This window comes from Pituophis catenifer, unplaced genomic scaffold (assembly GCF_029215685.1).
Source record: "Pituophis catenifer annectens isolate HBS135680 unplaced genomic scaffold, rPitCat1.0.hap2 SCAF_2, whole genome shotgun sequence".
Classification (NCBI taxonomy): domain Eukaryota; kingdom Metazoa; phylum Chordata; class Lepidosauria; order Squamata; family Colubridae; genus Pituophis; species Pituophis catenifer.
In genome coordinates, this window is record NW_027256882.1 from 224,559,339 (window position 1) to 224,581,565 (window position 22,227).

The 22,227-nt window shown below is 40.6% G+C and overlaps 1 protein-coding gene across 4 annotated transcripts in view; it reads right to left on the reverse strand.

Moving 5' to 3' along the window:
* UHRF2 (ubiquitin like with PHD and ring finger domains 2) overlaps positions 1-22,227 on the reverse strand; it is an 84,734-nt gene that overhangs the window by 42,196 nt on the left and 20,311 nt on the right. For all 4 annotated transcript variants that reach the window (XR_011600078.1, XM_070938604.1, XM_070938603.1 and 1 more), the window contains one exon: positions 15,926-16,185. Coding sequence is in view for 3 of the 4 variants with exons in the window: in XM_070938604.1 (XP_070794705.1) it covers positions 15,926-16,185 (260 nt within the window). In the remaining variant the exon portion in view is untranslated. The remainder of the gene's footprint in view (positions 1-15,925; positions 16,186-22,227) is intronic.

The following is a 22,227-nucleotide window of genomic DNA, read 5'->3' on the forward strand; positions in this document are numbered from 1 at the left end:
GTTCAGGCATGCACACGCACTTTGGGCACTCAGTTCAGAAAAGCTTAACCATCACTGTTAAAGGAGGGAAATTGTCTAACTGGGTATAATAGAAAGATTACAGTATTGAAAAGAAATTGATTCCTCTAGCAAATTGAAAAACCTTCAGTGAGAACAGTAAAAAGGTAAGCTTAATATTATAGGATGAAAATTACTGTAGAAAAGGGAAAAAATTCAAAGTATATAATCCAGATTTTCTTTGCTCTAATGAATAAGTTAATACTGCAAGCTAATGATCTGTTCTTTGGTAATATAAATTAACAATGATAAAAACATTTAATTCTCTGAGATGCCATATTTTCTCACTAACATCTGCTTTCTGAAAGTAGAATATGCATACAGATTTCTGGGTAATGTTATCAGTAAAGTATTTAATAAGGAAGCAAAATGAAAAAATGCAACATGATTTTGCAGAGATTCTTGAATTATAATAACCATTAATTCTTGATTTTATTTAGATGAAGCATTTGTTAGATACATGTTATATAGTGGAAAAATTTAAGCAAGGATTACTGCTTTAGAAGAATTAGCAGTCTAAAGAAAGCTCACAAGAATCCAAACTGATATATTTTATTAGTACAATTCCAAGATACTAACAATGCAGAAAACAATGTCAAAGACAAACATTCAGTTGACTGTGCTTTCTGGGTGCACTGAGATAGAGCAGAACTAAATATGTTGGCACAGAGCAACAGAACTCAGCACATCCTTTAAAGCAGTCTGACGGCATACAATGGCATTCTTTGTTTTCTAAGTAAAAACTTCAGCTCAAAATATAAAGCTGTTCTTATTTGTAAAATAAATTATGTGGTGTTGCTAATAGAAGCAGAAATAGCAATAATACATAGATATATAACATATCTTGAAACACAATATAGCTAAATACATAAAACACTCCCAAAATTTGTTGTTGCTTACAATGAAGAAATACAACAAAATAATTACACACATAGGTGCATTTTATACCAAACAGATTCAAAAGTTACCAACTGATAACCACTATTTCAGATCTATACAACTTCTATGAATTATTTCAAAACAGGCAAACCAAAAAACAAAACACTGAACTTTGCCCAACCACAAGGACCTAGCTTCAAGAGTGGAATTAGCAGCACAGATTATATACAAGCAGTTCAGCAAACTATTCCATGTTCTAATGAATACCAGATAGAACTACACAGCCTTCACTGAAAAATGTTAAATTGAATGCTATGTTTGATGTTTACAGAACATCAAGCTACAGGTAAAGACTCTTACCATCAATATATAAAAAATAGTTTGACAAGGTAATCCAATTTTACCAAACATTTTCAGTAAGTCTGGAAGAGAGATATTCCAATGATTGTACTACCGTGTTTCCCCGAAAATAAGACCCTGTCTTATATTTTTTTGAACCCTGAAATAAGCGCTTGGCCTTATTGCCATGTGCTCAAAAGCCCGATTGGGCTTATTATCAGGGGATGTCTTATTTGGGGGGAAATAGGGTAGCATAAGGTAAAAATAAAGTTCAGTGATAAATACCTTATTTTCTCTAATTACACTGAAAACCTGAAAAAATTAATAGAATTATATGTCAGTTTGAAAATGAACCTGAAGATGATACAAGTCACATTCAACAACTACTCCCAACTTTTGCCAATAAAATTTGAAAATCACGAACTGGAAAAAATCAATAGTTATGGCCACACCAAAGGATTACCATGAAGGAGATATTATAAAAGACATTTTGAAACTTGTTGAAGGGAATTGGACAATCTCATGCTGTATTGAACAGCAAATGCTTAACATCATGACAAGAATAAAAGCATAATCATATGTATGTGACCTAATAAATTGGTAGTCTCACTAGAAATTGCAAATGAGCCAGCTATATTGCATGATGAATAGATCAACGGTGGACGACAACAGCAATCCTTGAATGGATACTGACTGACGTTTTTAAAAATATATAATACTCAATTTAAAGGTGCTGTAGACAATATAGAAGATGGCCTTGATGAATAAAGGAAAGATCTGTTGCTAAGGCAACAATCACATAAAATTAAAGCCTGAGCCCCTACTGAGAGATTTATGAAAAAGCTTCTAACAGCACCCTCCCCATTCAGTTAAAGGTAAAAGAGGGAAGAAGAAAGTATGTACATTCAGACTTACAAGATTCTACTATAGCTGTAGTAATATGTGTTTATTGGTCTGATATATCTTATAGTGCTGCAGATTAAACTAAAAACAAATTGCAATGTGCTGAAGAAGTTGGAAAGCAGCTAAAGAGGTCTTCTTCCTGCAGTGTATTAATTTGGGCTGTTCCTAGTGTTGACAGATAAGCAGAAAAGCTTGATAGTTTGTTTATACACAGAACATCTACACAGCATGTAGCTTACTTTCTATACATTTAGGATGCTCAATGTAACCAGGAAATGAATGCTGAACTTCATTATTGATATTGCATCACATACCAATAATATAGATTTCCTATATAATCTATTGGAAGAAATTTATTCAGTGAAACATACAAGACAGTAGAGTCAAGCTAACAAGAGATTTGAATTATTATAATAGCCAAGAACAAATTCCAATCACCTCTGCCACTGATCATGCTGACTGGAACTGATGGAACTTTGAATCCAACAGATCTGCGAGATTACTCACCTGTGTTAACATTTCCATCAATTTTAGTGGTTATTTTGTATTAATATTTCAGTGTCAATTTTAGAGGTTATTTTCATAATCAAAATCTATCTCGGTCTAAAGTTTTACTGAGTCAGAAAGTAAACAGATAATTAAAATGAAATTAATCTTCTTCCATGTGATGTTTTAAATCGAATTAGGCATGTCTCAAATTTCTACAAATGCCAATGGATCCTTCTTTTTCAACAGCTCAGTCCTATGATGTTTATAAATATATAAATAGTTTGCTGCATAATATGGTGCTCAAAACTATTTTGCCTAAAAAAGCAAGAAGGGATTTGTATCACAACAGAATCCCCTTCCTACTTCAACTTAGATTTTCCTACTTCAACTTAGATTTTATATTTTAAATTGCTACAGTTTACTTAATTCTTAAATTATGAATGATTATTATTGATGATTCTTTTATTTCAATACATTTAGATTGAGGTATGCACCAACAATACATTTTTTCTCCAGTGTAGCTGCGGAATAGTCCAGGATAGTCCAGTGGGAATGACTGAAAATACTATGGCATGGCGTCGAATTTTACTCAAATATTACAGTGGTTGGTGTACAGGTCAAAGGAGCGGCCATAGAGGTAATGATGGAACCGTTTCACGCCGGCCACGAGAGCGAGAGCCTCTTTATCCAATTGTGAGTAATTATGCTCTGCAGGAGCCAGGGTTCTGGAGAAATAAGCGATAGGCAGCTCTCGGCCAGATGGCTCAATACCGCACCAACCCCATATGGGGAGGCGTCGCAGGCTAAAACAAAGGAAGGTGGTTGGAATACTGCGTGAGTAAGGAATTAGACATGAGGAGGCGTTTCAGAGAGGAACGCAGCATTCTCCCTCGCACCCCATTTCCATGGGGCTCTGCAGTCCAACAGACGGTGCAGTGGTTCTGCCACCGATGTCTTATGGGGAAGGAATACAGCGTAGAAATTTAAAAGGCCGAGAAAGGATTGAAGGTCGGCTTTGCAGGTCGGGGTAGGGGCGTCTAGAATTGCAGAGGTTTTAGCCGGCGTTGGGTGAATGCCGATGCCATCAACTAAGAACCCGAGAAACTCCACCTGTGGTACTGCAACCTTACATTTGGTTTTGTTAACCTTAAGGCCCGCCCCCTTGAATTTTAGTAATACTTTGCACAACCGGTCCATTAATTCCGATGTGCAAGACGCTGTGACCAGAACATCATCGAAATATGAGATGACCCCGGGAATTCCCAACAGCAATCGCTCCATCATGCTCTGGAAAATTCCCGGGCGACACACCAAATTGAAGGCGGCGGCATCGGAACGCCCCCCTGTGGGTCACAATAGTCTGGGCCTCTGCTGTCTTGTCATCGACCCTCAGTTGTTGATATGCCTGGGCCAGGTCCAGCTTGGCAAAGACTGAACCCCAGCCCAGGGAGTGCAGGAGATGCTGCACTACAGGGACAGGATACGCATGACCCAGAAGTGCCTTGTTTAATGTCGCCCGGTAATCGGCGCATATTCGGATCGAGCCGTCTGCCTTGATGGGAGTTACGATCGGTGTTTCTCATTGGGCGAACTCCACCAGCTCTAAAACCCCCTGCGATATAAGTTTATCCAATTCAGCGTCAACTCGCGATTGCAATGCAAAGGGGACTCTGCGGGGTTTTAGGCGGCAGGGGGGAATTCGAGGATCCAGGCTAAAGGAAACATCCTTATAACATCCTAATTTGCCATCAAACACAGACAGAAATTTGTGCACCAGTCTGTCCAACTTGGTTGAGCGGATGGTATTCACCCCTTGAAGGGTGAGACCCAAAGCCTGGAACCAGTTTAATCCTAATAGACTCGGGAGCGGGGCCTCTACTACAATCAGTGGCAGGCAGCCAGAATAGTTCTTAAATTGGACCCGGAAACGACCGCTCCCCACAATGGCTATTGGGTTCCCTTGGAAATCTCGTAGCTGCACTTGGCACAGAGCTAGATGGTGTTTGACAAGACGGGGCATTAACTGCTTCGCGGTGCTCCAGGATATGATTGAATTTGCCGATCCTGTATCCACCTCCATACTGCATGGCCGGCCCTCTATATTAATTGACAGGGTAATTTTGTCCCGGGCCGTAACATTGTGGACGGGAGATACCATATACACCCCCCCTGCTTGCGGCTCTGTTGCATTCGGCCACTCTGGTAATTCGGCCGCCTGACAGGACGCCGTCTATCGCCTCTGGGGGGGGCGACGGCCGACTCCGCCGGGTTGGGTGACCGGCAAACCCATGCGATGTGGCCCCGGCACCCAAAGCGGTGGCAAATTGCCTCCTTTAAACGGCAATCCACTCTCAGGTGATTCCCCCCACAGCTCTGGCAGTCTCCCTGTGTTTGCCTGGCTGATCTCCTGGGGTACTGCATCTCTTTGATACGATCGACGGCGTTCTCTCTGCACTGGTCGTCATCGTCGCTCAAGTCCACCTGAGTTTGGTGTAGGGAGTCTCCCTTAGGATTACAGCCTGTTTGGCCCTTGGGCAAATCTGCGAGGGACAGTGTGGCCAATTCAGCGGCACAGGCTTCGTCCAGAGCCTCCTGGAAGGAGAGCTCTGGCTTGGCAATGAGGCGTCTCTTCAGGTTCTCATCCCTCACGCCGCTGACCAGCCTGTCCAACAAATAGTCATCTAAGTCCACGAATTGGCAATGTCTGGCTGCTTTTCTCAATGCAGCAATATATTGACTGATGGACTCCCCCTCAGCCTGATCGCGGTGATAAAAGTGCTGTCTGCGCGCTATGCGAGACGGCGCAGGAGTATAGTGCCTTTTTAATTTGAGCATGAATTCTTCCCATGTCCCCGCATGAATGGACTGTGGGGCCATAAGGGTCATTGCAGTCTCAAACATCTCGGGGCAACAGAAACTTAAAAAATACGCCCACTTCCGTTCGCTAGACAACTCCCGATAGTCATTAGCAATTAGAAAACAATCGAATCTGGCCACAAATGCCTCCCAGGACTCCGTTGCTGGATTGAATGGGGCGAAATTCTGTGAGGAAGCCAACTCTCCCCCTCACTGACAATTAGTGCTTTACTCGACCCGTTGCCTCACAACGATCCAGCAACTCGTACTCTTACTGTTCCTGACAGATGACCACCATTGGACATCCCATCCTCGTCGCCACTGATATATTCTGAGATCACCAACAGAACTGAGGCGAGGCGTCTGTAACAAGAACCTTGCGTTTATTACTTGTAACATGCATAGCAACAACTCCCGTGCTTGACAGCTCCTTTTATACCCTGAGCTGTCATTGCTTCAACCAATCAGTAATTAATACGGCAACCAGCCCGGCCACTAGAGGCCGCTATTAACAGAACCAATATGTAACAGCATCCATAGTAAATTCCAGGAGGCTGATGTGGCTACATCAGTGGCAGGCTGATTTAAGAGCAAAATGGAGGCTGGCAACAGCCCCCTACACAGGGGGTATGCTGTTTGGCAAATATTTGGACCCACTCCTTATTGAGAACAGGGAGAAAAGAAAGGTCCTACCTTCCTCAGCAAGGAGGAGGCCAAGCGATCCATACCTTTCTATAGGAAACAGTCCTTTTGCTATACCACTCAGGAAAGGCCTTCACAGCAGATTCTATTCACAGGGCCAGCCCCATCAATCGGATAGACAGTCCTTTTGTGACAGGTCACGACAATTCCCACCCCAAAAGCGGCCATTTCGTGTAAATGGCAACCGTCAAGTCCACAAACAAAAATGACTCAAAGGGCAATCCACCCATAGGAGGCCAATTGAGCCTCTTTGTAGACCAGTGGATAGAAACAATATCAGACAACTGGGTTCTGAATACAATAAGATTCAGTTTTTTGTTGGAGTTCCTCTCCAAGCCCCTGAACTGCTTCATGCAATGCCCTGTCTCCAACAATAGTGCCAAACAGAGTCTCATGGAACAAGCTATTCATCACCTCTTGGACATCCAAGCTATAGTGGTTGTTCCAGAGGACCAGTGGAGGCAGGGATTTTATTCAATCCTTTTCGTTGTACCGAAGCATTCGGGGGATGGGGGTGGAGGGCAATTCTGGATCTAAAAAACCTGAATGCCCACCTGGTCTATAGGAGGTTCAAGATGAGTTCCTTAGCATCCATTCTGGAAGGAATTCGTCCTGGGGATTTCCTGGCCTCAATAGATTTGATGGAGGCATACCTCCACATTCCCATTCTGCCGGCCCATCGAAGATATCTAAGATTCTGCTATGCAGGCAGGCACCTGCAATACCGAGCCATGCCATTTGGACTGGCATCAGCAACCAGCTGCTTTACAAAGATTCTAGCCGCCATAGCAGCTCACCTGAGATTAATGCCGGTGAGGCTACAAGTTTACCTGGACGACATACCGGTCCAGGCCTCTCTCTCCAGGGCGAAGAAGGATCTAAACATAACAATTCAGACCTTACAGGACCATGGTTTCCTGGTCAAATACAAGAAGAGTCATTTGACTCCCTTCACCATGATAACTCATCTAGGAGCCATTATAGACACCAGACTGGGAGAGGTATTCCTCTCACAAGAAAGGCAGGACAGTATAAGGAATCTGATAAAGTCAAATCCAGCAGAACCCCAGGGTTCCCTTAGCCACCTTGTCCAAACTGTTAGGCAAGATGATGTCATGCACGTAGATAGTCTCTTGAGCCCGGTTACATGCGAGAAATCTTCAGTGGTTCCTACTACCATTTCAAAGGGTGAACACCTTGCATTCTCTGACCAAGGTCAGGGTCCCCTGACAGGTGTCAGGAGATCCCTCTGCTAGTGAATCTCATCAGCCCTCGACAAAGGGAGCGTCTTTAGAGAGCCGAAGCAACTTACGCTCACATCGGATGCCAGCCTTTTCGGTTGGGGGGCTCATCTCAACTCCCAGGTAGCACAGGGGTGCTGGTCATCACAAGACCTCTCCAACAACATCAACTGGTTAGAGTTGAAAGTGATACCTCTAGCCCAACGATTTCAACAATTGCTGCAAGGGCACCATGTCCTAATATTAACTGACAATGTAGTAGCGAAAGCGCACGTCAACCATCAGGGGTGAACCTACTCCAGACGCCTCATGGAGGAATCTCTACAGCTGGGGAAGTGGGCGGAGCAGAACATCCTCTCCGTCAAGGCAGAGCACATTGCCGGGACCTCGAAATCTCAGGCAGACTACCTGAGCAAGACTACAGTGGACAACGCCGAATGGAGCCTCCACCCAGACATCTTTCAGGACATCTGCAACTGGTTCGGAAATCCGATAGTGGACCTGTTTGCCTCTCACCTAAACACTCAACTTCCTTGTTACTTCACGAGGTTTCCAACCCAGGGATTGAAGGGGTCCAACGCTCTCCGCTGTGCCTGGCCTCCTGGTCTTCTCTATGCTTTTCTATGCTTCTCTATGCTCTAATCTACTTCTGCGTAGAGAAGGACTGTGGGATATAGTTAATAATCCACCGGATGTAACAGCATGGGATCCTGCTAATGAGGAAGCTGAGAAGAAATTAGCCAGGTTTAACAGAGACAATGAACGAGCTCTTTGCATTATTGGACTAACACTGGGTGACCAGCAGCTTGTCCATATTCGTGGCGAAGAGTCTGCTGCTAGGTGTTGGACCAAGTTGAAGAGACTATATGTTCGTGACTCTGTGGGTGCTCATATTTATCTCACAAGAAGATTATTTAAACAACATCTTCTTAAAGGTGGAGATATGATGGCTCATTTGGAATCCATGACCAGAATTTTCCAGGAGCTGCATGAAAAGGAACTTATTTTCTCTGAACTACAACAAGTTTATATAATTCTTTCTTCATTGGACGATAGTTATGATGACTATGTTTCTTCGTTGGAGGTTTTGTCCAGAGATGAACTGACATTGGCTGGCATAACTGGTAGGTTATTGGAAGAATCCAAAAGAAGAAAAGAAAGAGATCAGTTGAGAGTGCAACAGCCAAAAGAAGAAGAAAAAATGTATTCAACTGCCTATATTGTAAAACGTTGTTTTGCTTGTGGGGCTAAAAGGCATATAGCTAAGTATTGTAAGAATAAGAAAATGTCTGTTAGGGACAATACTAGACCCAAGAAGGGTTGTAATTTAGCTATATCCAGTTCAACTACTGATGTTAACCAGGATTGTTGGGTTGTTGACAGTGGTGCTTCTCAATCAATTTCTAGAAATAGAAATATTTTTGTTAAAATGGAGAAGAGTAACCAGCATGTTAAACTAGCAAATGGCTGGAAAGTTAAGGTAGCTGGAGAGGGTGTTGCTCGTTGGTCATTTAATAATGAACCATTGCCTATGTTATATATTCCTGGGTTAAAATTCAATTTATTGTCCGTTAAATCATTATTGCAATTTGGGTTTACAGTAACATTTAAAAATGAGAAATGCTTTATAGAGAAAGATGGCAAAATTGTTACTGCAAGTTTAGAAAATGATTTATTTGTTTTAAGGGATAACCCAGTATTGGTGGCTAAATCTAAGTCTGTTTATAAGAATGTTAAACCACATGATGAATGTATTCATCTGTTACACCGGAGACTTGGGCATTTAAATTTCAGGATGTTAAAGAAAACAGTTCAGTTATCTGAAGGGATAAAACTGCAAGCATGTAGTAAATATCTAAATTGCAATGCCTGTAGTCAGCAAAAAAGTAGGGTTACACCAGCAAACCGTGTTAATGGTTTTAAAACCAAAAATCCATTAGAGGTAGTGTTTATAGACCTAATTGGACCCAAAAAACCTAGCATAGGAGGTGCCTGCTATATTCTGAGCATAGTAGACCATTATTCAAGATACGGATTCTGTTATCTAATGAAAACAAAATGTGAAACATTCCAGCATATTAACAACTGGCTACGTTTTGTAGAAAGGAAACAGAAATTTAAAGTTAAATGCTTAGTTACTGATAATGGTACAGAATTTACTAACCAAAGATTGGAAAAGTTTTTGCAGGATGAAGGGATCCAACATAAACGGTCTGCTCCGTACAGACCAGAACACAATTCGTTTATTGAAAGACGAGGTCAGACATTACAAGCCATGACTAGAACAATGTTGGCAGATTCTGGTTTGCCTGAAAATTTATGGGGTGAGGCTGTTATGTGTGCTAACCATGTGTTAAACAACGTGGTTCATTCCTCTACAGGAGAAATACCATTCACCTTATGGCATGGGAGGAAACCAAATCTTAGTTACTTACACGCATTTGGAACCCCAGCTTGGGTACATATTCCATCTAGTTTAAGGAGAAAGGATCAACAGAGAGCCAGAAAAATGTTTTTCGTTGGCTATGAATCAAATCATAGATCTTTTAGATTTTGGGCACAAGGAACTACTAGTGTTTACTGTAGTGCAAGTGCTAAATTTCTAGAGCACGAAGGATGGGATAAACTAGAGCGTGCAGATTATAGACATGATAATACTGTTAGTATAAAGCATAATATTCCTGAGGATATTCCTGAGGATTTAGATAATGTAAAAACCTCTATCAAGGAGGAAGAACAGGAAGTAGGTTTAGAGGATGCAGTTTTAGGGGAGGAGTCAGATGAACAATCTGCTGTAAATCCTGTATTACCTAGGAGATCTACTAGGGAAAGGCATCCACCTGATCGATATAAAGCAACCGTAGTTTGCCAGGTTAATATTGAACCTTCAAGGTATGAGGATATCAAGCTTTATCCTGAAAAGGAGCAGAATGCTTGGAAGGAGGCAATGAGTAAGGAAATTAATTCTTTAACCAAGTTAGGTGTTTATGAAACTGTGAAAATGCCACCTGGTGAAAAGTTAATAGGTTGTAGATGGGTTTACAAAATTAAGAAAAGCATAGATGGCACAGTAACTCATAAAGCTCGCCTTGTAGCTCAAGGTTTTTCTCAGACCGAAAATGATTTTGATGAGGTTTTTGCTCCTAGTCTACGAGCGAGTACTTTACGAACAATGCTAGTGTGGGCAGCTAAGCATAAATATAGCATTAACCATATAGATGTAGAGACAGCATACTTGCATGCTCCATTGAGACATACCATCTATATGAGGAAGCCTTTAGGAGTTGAAACACAAAACCACACTGATTGTTGGAAGTTAAATAAAAGCCTTTATGGTTTGAGACAAACAGGGTTTGAATGGAACCAATGTATAGTTAAAGAGCTAAATAGGATAGGTTTTCATGAAGGTGTAGCGGATAAATGTCTCTTTAAAAGAGAAAATAATGGTGTAGTATCATTTTTGTTATTGTTTACAGATGATATAGCCATAATAACTAAAACTGACAAGGAAGCCATAGATATTGTTAAACAGTTAGAAACCAAATTTAAGATCAGAAATTTGGGAAATATTAGGCATTATTTAGGTCTAGATATAAATCAAACAGCTAGAGGTTATAAGATATCTCAATCTAGCAAAATAAGCCAAATGTTAAAACGTTACGGCATGGAGCTATGTAAGCCAGCTAAAACGCCTATGGCACAGGATTTTCAACAAGGTGAAATCCAAAGTCCTAAATTTAATAAGGAGATTTACCAATCTCTTATAGGTAGTCTATCTTATATAAGCAATTGGTCAAGACCTGATATTTCATTTGGAGTAAACCAATTAGCGAGGTATAATGCAGAGCCAACTGATAGGCATTGGCAGGCCGCAAAGCGAATATTAAGGTATCTGAAAATGACAATGCATTATGCATTGTATCTGGAACCTAACAATGATTTAGTACTGAGCGCATATGCTGATGCCAGTTTTGCTACTGATGTGACCACCAGAAAGTCCACATCATGTTAGACAATTGTTTGATTGGCTGGAAATCAATTCGTCAAAAACATATAAGTCTTTCGACTATGGAGGCAGAGTTCTCATGTTTGTCACTAGTTTGTACAGATTTGATTTATTATAAACAACTAATGATGGATATTGGTTTGAATATGGATTATCCAATTGTAATACATGAGGACAACCAAGCTGCTATAAAAATGGCAACAAATTTAGCAGTTAAAACTAGAACTAAGTATACTGACATTAGGTATCTGAATGTTCGTCAGTGTATCCAAAGCAACATGGTTAAAGTGGAATATTGTATGTCGGAAGACAATATAGCTGATAATTTTACCAAAGCGCAAGGTGCTATAAAACATAGAACATGTTGTGAAAGCTATGGATTAAGAACCTAAACTGTATATATTGACCTGTCCAAAGGGGAGAATGTTAGGATATGGTTTGAGCCTATGTTGTCCAGGCAATATAAGTGTAATGTAACTTTAAGATGAAACTGTATAATGTGGCTTTAATGCTGAGTCATGCTGTAATCACATAATTACTGGTTGTGAGAATATTTAAGCAAGGTACTGCAACGTGTTCAGGTTGCTGCTATGATATGCTGTTGAGAGGTTGCTGTTATGATGCTGCTGTTGATGATAAGCTACCATTGAGAGGAGGTGCTATCTGCTAATTATCATTGGATGGATCTGCAACCATCGTGGTTTGTGAACCAGAGTGAGTTTGTTATTCTAACCAACTACTGTTTGTTGAGTAAGAAGATTCTGTAACTACTGGACTGATTTACTGGCAAAAACTTGGAATTTGTTTAAAGACTATGAGACTGTTTTTCTACTATAAAGTAAGCTTTTGATAAACCAGTTTGCATGTCTCTTATTCATTGCTCTCAGCAACGTTTCACTGTGCAATCTACTCTGCTGGTTGGTAACACAACAACAATAACCTTAACACATGGCATTGCCCTTCGGCCTAGTGTCAGCACCCTGAGCCTTCACCAAGGTTCTGGCGGCTTACCACCAGTCGATACCAATTCGCCTACAATGCTACTTAGATGACATCCTTGTGCAAGCATCCTCCTTTAACGAGGCGACAGAGGCACTGCAAACTATGATCACAGTTTTACAAGATCACGGCTTCTCCGTCAACTTTCCAAAGAGTCATCTGGTTTCAGCCATGAGGCTCTTGCATCTGGGGATGGAAATTGACACCAGGCTGGGGCAGGTCTTCCTATCCCAGGACCACAAGGACAACTTGATTTCCCTGACTCGGCAGGTAAGATCAGAACGCATGGTTCCAATTGCCCTGCTAGTTTGACTATTGGGGATGTTTGTGTCATGCATTTCAATCGTGCCCTGGGCGAGGCTGCACACCAGGACCCTTCACTGGTTCTTGCTCCCATATCAATGGACAGGCAGCAGCAACTCACGCACCAAGGTATGAGTTCCCTGGACATGTTGCAATCCCTCAACTGGTGGATGTCCCCAGCTTTGGACAAGGGCTGTGTCTTCAAAGAACTCAGCTGCATCATTACATCGGATGCCAGCCTCTTTGGCTGGGGGGGCCCATCTTCAGACACACATGGCTCAGGGCCATTAGACTCCAGCGGACCTGACCCACAACATAAATTGGCTGGAGCTTCGGACGACACACCTAGCCCTTCGCCAATTCAGGGACATGATCCAGGGACAACACGTCCTAATTCTCACCGATGTGATGGCCAAGGCTCACATAAACCGTCAAGGAAGCACCCACTCCCAGGGTTTCATGATGGAAGCAGAGTGCTTGGGGAGGTGGGCGGAGAAGCACTTGCTCTCCCTCAGAGCGGAGCACATCACAGGGACAGCAAACACACAGGCAGACTGCCTCAACAGGTCCACAATATACAATACGGAATGGAGGTTGCGTCCCAATCTCTTCCAAGAACTGACCAAGAGGTTTGGTCAACCAGTGGTAGACCTGTTCGCCTACCCGCTGAACGCTCAATTACCACGATATTTCACCAGGTTTCCAATGCCGAGGACAGAGGGGACCAACGCCCTCCACAGCCCTTGGCCCAGGGGACTGCTTTATGCACTTCCACCGCTTTCCCTCATTCCAGGGATCATCCGGAAGATATTACTGGAGCGGGCAGAGGTCCTACTCATGGCCCCCCACTGGCCCAGATGCCCATGGTTCGCGGACCTGGTAGGACTTTCAATTTCTCTGCCCTCGAGGATCCCTCAGGAGAGGATCTCCCTCAGCCAGGGGGTCTTGAACCATCTGGAGCCACAGTGGCTCCACTTGACCGTTTGGCACTTGAGAGGAGGCTCCTGAGGAGGGACATGTTCTCCTTCAGGGTCATTCAGACTATTCAGGCTTCACGAAGACCATCTATGAATTGCATTTATGATTCAACATGGACAGCCTTTATCAACTGGTGTACGGTCAGGAACACTGAACTCACCTCAGCATCGGTGTCCCAAGTCCTGAACCTTTTAAAGGACGGTCTGGACAGGGGCCTGTCACACAACACCATCTATTAACAGGTAGCGGCAGTCTACAGTATTAAGGTGTGGGAAAAGAACATCCGACTCATCACCCAGTCCTTCAGAGATTTCTCAAGGGGGTGGTAAACTTCAAACCACCAGTGATCCATAGGTACTCCACTTGGGACTTGTCTAAAGTACTCCAGGCCCTGACATCAGTACCCTTTGAGCCCTTACAGACTGTGAGCTTATTCTTTCTGACCTTTAAGGTCACGTTTTTGGTGGCTATCACTTCAGCCAGATGCATTTCGGAATCGGCAGCTTTTTCAGTCTGACAGGATTTATGTGTATTCCATCCTAACAGGGTGGTCCTCTGGATGGATCCCTCCTTCATTCCCAAGGTGAACTCCTGGTTCCATAGGCCCCAGGAGGTCATTTTTCCGGACTTCTGCCCAGGGCCTACCCATGCCCTGGAAAGGAAATAGCATACCTTGGATGGAAGAGGGCCCTCCGGATTTGCCTCAAGAGGACATCTCCTAATAGGAGGACAGAGGCACTATTTGTGTCGTTCCATCCCTCCTCGAGAGGTACCAAGGTGACCCCTTCGACCATAGGCCGTTGGCTGCAGGCTTGTATAGCAACAGCCTACCAAGTTCAGGCCTTATCAACTCCCAGGGGGATCATGGCCCATTCTACATGCAGTGCAGCTACCACCTCAGCATGGGCAACGCAGGCGTCCATTGAGGATATCTGCAGAGCCGCCACTTGGGCCTCCCCTTCACCTTTCACACGTCATTGTAAGGTGAAATTTATGCCTCTGCAGAGGCGTCCTTTGGTCAGAGGGTGTTACAAAGAGTACATATGGGATGTCGAGGATTCCGGCCAAGCGGTTACCCACCCGTAGATTGGTCAGCTTTGTTAAGTCCCATTCTTGGACATTCCTGGGAACTTTCAGAAGAATGGGCATTGGTCCTACCTGACCACCCCTTCTTTGAGTTATCCCAGGAATGTCCAAGCCCCACCCTAGCAACCGCTTGGTCTGTGGTCCAAGAACTACTGCTTACCTTTGTTGAGCTTGTCTTCACAGCTACATCATCGCCAAAACTGGGGCAGAGAGGAAGAGGACAGGGGCATGGCCCAAAAGAAATTGACAGCTCGGTCTCAACAGGAACAGATTAATTAACCCATTCTTGAACATTCCTGGGTCTACTCAGAGAAGGGGCATGTCAGGTAGGACCAACGCCCATTCTATTATCTTAAAATAAGCTTAATCTAACAAAAAGTATTTTCTGTATAATGGACAGAAAATAGGCAACAAAAACTGTAAGGTGTGTGTATAAGATGTGATATAATGTAATATGATATAATGCAATGCAATGCAATAATGTAAAATATTCTGGTTGTAGACACAGGATTTTTGTAGGTGCTTTAGTTTGTAAGTAAATCCAGTAAATTTTTTCCATCTCCCTTTGGTATTACCCATGGTAAAGTATTTATATGGATTTTATCTGCTTTCTTGAATAAAAAGAAATAAGATTTTCATGTTTACTCAGCTCAAACACACACTATAAAAATTAATAAACACTGGCAAAATAAGTTTCCTGTAAGAATCCCAAATCTTAAAGAGTATCTCAATTTTTCTTTGGTACCTTTCAATATTTTAAGTAAGTGTTGATTTCACTACATTAATAACTTCCACAAGAAACATACCCGCCCTCATTCTAATTACAATACTGAATATGGCTTCATGTCTCACACAGCCAATTGAACTTTTAAAAGGAAAAAAACCCAAAGTAAATACTATATCCAAACTTTCCCCCAAATCATGTCACTCTTTAAAAAATAATATATCGATCAGACATATTTCACAACTTTTAAAATACTATTTTCTTTGAACTCAAAATGTGAACCTGTTTTAAGGATCCCATTTTCTTATCTTATATCAACCACATACTCAATGGCATCCTCATAATAATATCAGCAGCACTTACTCATCATACTTGATATGATAAATAATATCTTCAGTATCCATATAATCTGTATAAGATGTGGAAGGTGTATTGTCCAAATTATTTGTATTTTCTCTAGAATGATCTTGGCTCAAGTTTCCATTAGTCCTTTTGTAATTACTGCCACTCTTTCCTTGAGCTTTTCCATTTTTATGTCCTTTTGTTGCTTGAGTTACATTTTCTATATGAGCTTCGAACCAGGATCCAATAGTGACATCTCGGGCATCCACCAATTCATTTATCTAAAAATAAATTTGACATTTAGTGAATGTTATGCTGTAGAAACAAACAACTAATGTGATGATGTTGAGCTTCTGTGCTAACTACATTTACACTTATACTAACTTAATTCTAGTTTGGCATTTTTGTCTCTACACTCTTATACTGCCTATATTGAAAGTTGTAAAAACAGATTTCATAAAATAGGATAGTCCTTTGTTCTGCCCTACTGGAATTCCCCCAACATATGAAGCAGATCTGAAGTTGTGAAAGAAATGTGTGAGAATAAAGAAATGTCGGTGGATGCCATTTTAGCAGCAAACTATTGCCATTGGTATAAATCTGATTGTCAGAAAACTGTTTTCAAATAGAAGTTGCACAGAAACTATATATTTAATGAAAATAGAATTATTGGGCTATATGTAATATTCTTCCATATTATTATTAACACCAATGATTTAATGTATCTGCAATTTTTTAATACATGTATGTCCAACTTGTGGGCCACATGAAGCCCTGGATAGGTAGTAATGCGTCCCCACAAGATTATAAACTTTTAATATTATGCTATTTTTATAACTAATATTATTAGTTATATTTTATAGGCAGCCCAAGACAATTCCTCTTCATTTAATGCGGTTCAGGCAAGCCAGACAGTTGGACACCCATGTTTTATTTGTTGCCTCTATTTTAACTGGATGTTTCTATTTACTGTTTTCCTAATATTCATATTTTCTGTAGAATTAATCTGTCATCATATAATTAAATAATTGAATCAAAAATACTTTCTTTCCCTCTTGCTATGTACCATATTATAATGCAAAATACACTTAATATTTCACATATAATCTAAATGTTGACTTATTAATCTTGATAAAGTATACTCTTTTAAATAACAAGGGTTGTGTAAAACAACACAGCCTTATTGTTCAACAGGGGTGGGTTCTAAAAAATTTTACTACCGGTTCTGTGGGCGTGGCTTATTTTGTGCGCATGGCTTGATGGTCATGTGACAATTATTTAGGATTTAGCAGAGGTACTGGTCTAGCAGGCTTTTAACTGCTTGCAGAACTGTACCGATCTACCCATTTATTTTTGCAGGCACTGGTCTACCCATTTATTTTTGCAGGCACTGATCTAACCATTTTTGCAGGCACTGATTTACTCATGTATTTTTGCAGGCACGGGTCTATTCATGTATTTTTGCAGGCACTGGTCTACCCATTTATTTTCTTTTAACACTGATCAGCTGTAGGGTGGCCCTTTGAAGCCCGGCGGCAAGAGTTTAAACAGTTTTTTTCCCTCTAGTCATCAGCTGGGACTCAGGAGGCAGCAATAGATTGGGGGTGGGGCCAAATAAAAGGTAAGAATTATGCGGGGGGTTGGGGGGGCAGAACCGGTTCAGTGACGTCATATTGTCATCGCTACCAGCTCGGCGGAACCGGGCGGAACCCACCACTGCTGTGCACCCAAAATCATGAACTCAATCATCACTACTGCACCAGTCTTTAACAACAAACTCCCCTCATGTAGTAAATTTTCACTATTTTTTTAATTTTAGTCTCCTACATTTTGCTGGAAAATGCATTTAATACCTTTCAAAAATATGCTCCTAAACCTATCCTAATTAAAGTCACATTACAAATTAATGTCATGCAAGCAGATTGCCATGAAAATAGTCAATTAATTTCCTTGGCTTTCTCCATACCCCAGATTACCCAACCTCTGCAGCACATCTAGGAAATCTACAGAATCAGAAAGAAATTGGTTCTTAGTAACACATTCCACTGATGAATTAACATAGTTGTACACAGGTCTTTTTATATAGACACCAAATGACATCCATATACAATGTATTTTAAAATAGATAAAATACAGTTTAAAATATAGTATCATAAACCAACAATCTAAAGTACAGGTTTCCAAGATAAATTTTCAGGGATAGTGAAAGCAATCAACTAATAAACACTATTTATCTGTGCTTAAAATCTGTTTCAAGTAACTTGAAAACAGAATAGAGACAAAACATGTTTATATTAGTGTAATAAATTCTTTCATAACAAAGCCATGCAATTTAATGTTTTCCCTAAATCTTTCCAGGGGCTAGAATTGTGTTGTTATTTAATGTGCAATAGTCCAAGAGGGTGGTACAACAAAGACAGTTTTTCCTCTGCTGTAGCCCTCAGGCATGCTCCTAAAAATGTTCCTAGCAACTTAGCATCCTGATTAACTTTACACATGATGACTAAGAATCCCACTAGACATTCACATTTTAGATCAGATGGGCACAAATTATCGAGAGGAAAGGCCACATTGATAAATTAAAATTTCTTGTAGGTTACAAGGAAGTATTTGGAGTCCTGATCAGCTGTTTTGTAGCTAGCAGTAATGAAACAATGGGAGGTGATGGCAGCAGTGAGGCCTGGAAGTATTCAGAAGCATGTCTTTCATGACAATGGCTATAAATTTACTACTTTTTATAAAATATTGGTGAACCTCATGCAACAATGTAGCTATGTACTGAAACTACTTCAATTTCAAAAAGACATCTTTAATGGTAGCCAAGATAAAAATATAGTCTTGTAAATTCCCAGGCAGATATGCAGTGCATAAATTGTCAGTGTGCTTGAAATAACTCCTTAAAAGCCCCCCACCCCACCCCCAGGATATGCCCTGTATTGCTTCTTCTTAAATAAACTGAAATCCTTCTCCCCTACCACCTTCCCAGGTTCATTCACATTTATTGTACATACCAAGAGATATGTTGCAATTTGAAGTTAGAAAGTCACTGAGAAGCTGTCATAGGACTATATTAAGTACCATGCCAAAATTTCAGTCTCTGTACTTACGTACAGAATAGCACACACAGATACAGCAGCCATTTCTTTTTATGTGCACACAGTCTCCTCTTGGTTTTGGTTTTTGTGTGTGTGTGTATACACATACATACATATACACACATACATATTTTCCAGGAGGAGAAAGAAAAGTTATCTTTCTTTCTACATGCAATGAGCTTAAAATCATTGTCCCTCTGCTGCCAGCTGCAAAAAAAAAGAATGTAATGAATTTGGTACGAAAGAAGGAAAAGACACAGGGAAAAAATGCTTAAATCTACTGTATTTCATCATTTATAACAAGAATATAGTGGTTTAACTAACTTTGTAGGGGGAAAGGGGAAGTGATAGTCTCCTGTAGATTAACTAAAAAGTAAACTGGGACTATTTGGAAGCGATGATCACAAGGCTTGAAGCAGTAGGCCACTTACATGGATTCCATGATCACATTTTTAAAAGGTGAGCACAGAAAAGGTATGTCAAGTGCTGCCACCTTCTGAGATGATACTTCTATATAAAGTTTTGCCTTGAAAAAAGAATGGAAACAAGGAGGGGCGGTTTCGTATATAAACATATCAGGGGTGGGTTCTAAAATTTTTTATTACTGGTTCTGTGGGCGTGGCTTATTTTGTGGGCGTGGCTTGATGGTCATATGACAATTATTTAAGATTTAGCAGAGGTACTGGTCTACCAGGTTTTTAACTGTTTGCAGAGTTGTACCGATCTACCCATTTATTTTTTCAAGCACTGATTTACTCCTGTATTTTTGCAGGCACTGGTCTACCCATTTATTTTTGCAGGCACTGATCTACTCATTTGTTTTCTTTTAACACTGATCAGCTGTAGGGCGGCCCTTTGAACGGAGATATCCCAGAAATGAAATCTACATGCACACGCACCTACACAAACCCAGAGTTCTCACATCTGTAAATTTTCATTTCAGAAAGCTGTTCTGTGTTAAAAAAAAATAGATGTTGCACATATTTATATGTAATATAAAATTTGTCTGTCCAATTTATAAATAACCTGTAATCCAGGGTGGATTTGATTTAAATCAAGTCGATTTAAATCACGATTTAAATCACTAGTAAAAAGGCTTGATTTAATTCAACTCGTTTTAAATCATAATTTATAAAGAGCAACTGTCATCTCTGTCCCGCAGAGACTCCTCCTCTGATCCGCTGTTGACTCACCAACGGTCCCAATATTGCAGTATTTCCCAGTAAATGAAATCTAGTACAATCATAAACCAATAATTATAAATAAGGACTAATATTCCCATTACCCAATCTAAATGTTACATTTCTAAAGGCAAACGTAATTCTACAAATGTCATGAAAGTAGACAGATAGCGTCCATTTTTATGATCCTCTATTAGGGAAAATCACTTTCAGAACTACTTAAAGGCAACATAAGATCTGATAGTCCTCTATACGAGGAAAGAGATACGAGGCTGAAAGTTGATGAAAGGAAGGAATGGATTAAAGAAAAATCACCCATGCACAAGGACAAGCATATACTGAAAAAAAGGGAATAACCGGCTATAAAACCAATAGGTTCAAAAGAACAACAACACAAGGATGGTGTGTGTGTGTGTGTGTGTGTGTGTTTTGTGTGTGAAAATACATTCAGAAAAATAGTAGGAGCTGAATTTATATATGAACTTGAACCTAACAAAAATACTGGGACACATTTAGTACTATTTTATAAGAATGATGGGCCTTCTTGTTCCAGCCATTTTATATGATCTTCTACTTTGTCCCTCTGAACCTGGACACTGTGTCCATTTGCTTTATCCTCTATACAGAGAAATGAAGGAATGAGTGTAACAGAGGATAAGCTGGATGAAACTATTTTAAAGACTGAATCTAGTCATAATCCATTCACTGGAACCACTAGATCATAAGCCTCACAAAAGAAACAGCACTTTTCTGGCATAAGAATGAGAGTTATCACCCTACTTCAGTTATAGCACTGAAGTTAGAAGCATAGGTAAATGGCTTCTAAGAACTGAACTATTAACAAAGCTTGAATTCTAGCTGCAGCAGTATGTATTTCAACAAATTTCTATGGTAACTGAATATTAAACAAGGCAAATAAAAAGGCTTTTTACATTTTCAGCCACATCAAGCAGCGCATGGGTTTACACTGAATACAGCTTATAAAAGCATGTCAGAAACCAGAAAAATATCATTTTAAAAAATTGCAGTCACAATAAAGAACACCAAATTACAGTACTGTAATAAAAGAAAATTCTCAATGTTATATTATCAATCTGTTAATTTTCAGAGATTCCATAACAACTATTTAAAAGTTTTCCAACAGAAATCAGGAACCAGAGTAAACCAAGACATAAACTGTCACATTCATAGTTCATATTTTCCTAAGCCCTTGTAGTTACAGTTCAAGCCAAGGAAAAAACATCACTCCTTAAGGACTATGACAGGTACCTCAAGGGAGGCTACATCAGAATCGAAGTTTCTTTGCCTGATTTAGAATCCCAATACTGCACACACATCAAGCATTACACCATATAATTTAGTCAACAAACATTAAAACTTTAACTAGAGCCTGTAGTACAGTGGACTAAAGCACTGTTATTAACATCTGCTTCTTGCAATTACTGCAAGTTCAAATCTCACCAAGCTCAAGGTTGACTCAGCCTTCCATCCTTTCTAAGGTAGGTAAATTGAGGACCCAGTTTGTGGGGGCAATAAGCTGACTTTGTAAAATATACAAAAGTATGAAGGCTATTGCTTAATGCATTGTAAACCGTCCTGAGTCTCCGGAGAAGGGCGGCATATAAATTAAAGCAAAAAAAAAAAAAAAAACCTAGACAATCTGTGACCCATTGGGTAATTATTTCAGAGAAACATAATGACCACATGAGGCAAGAGCAGTGAGTGTAGAAACCATTTTTCCTGCTGGTTTCACCACTGACTTTCCTTGTAGAAAACTGGAAGGGAGCATTAGAAATTACAATTATGTGACTGTGGCAGACACCAGAGGCATGGTACCATTGGACCAACCACAACTTTGCCCAATTTTAATCCCACGGGTCTGGGATTTTGGATGCATTCTTTAAGTTAGCCCATTTGAGGTACGTTAATTGTTGCCCTGTGATGCACTATTCCTATCAATTGGAGGTTACAAACAGATAACCAGCAGGCATATACAAAGATATAGCATGGCATGATTTCTGCTTAACTGTTTTACTAGGGCTTGTGG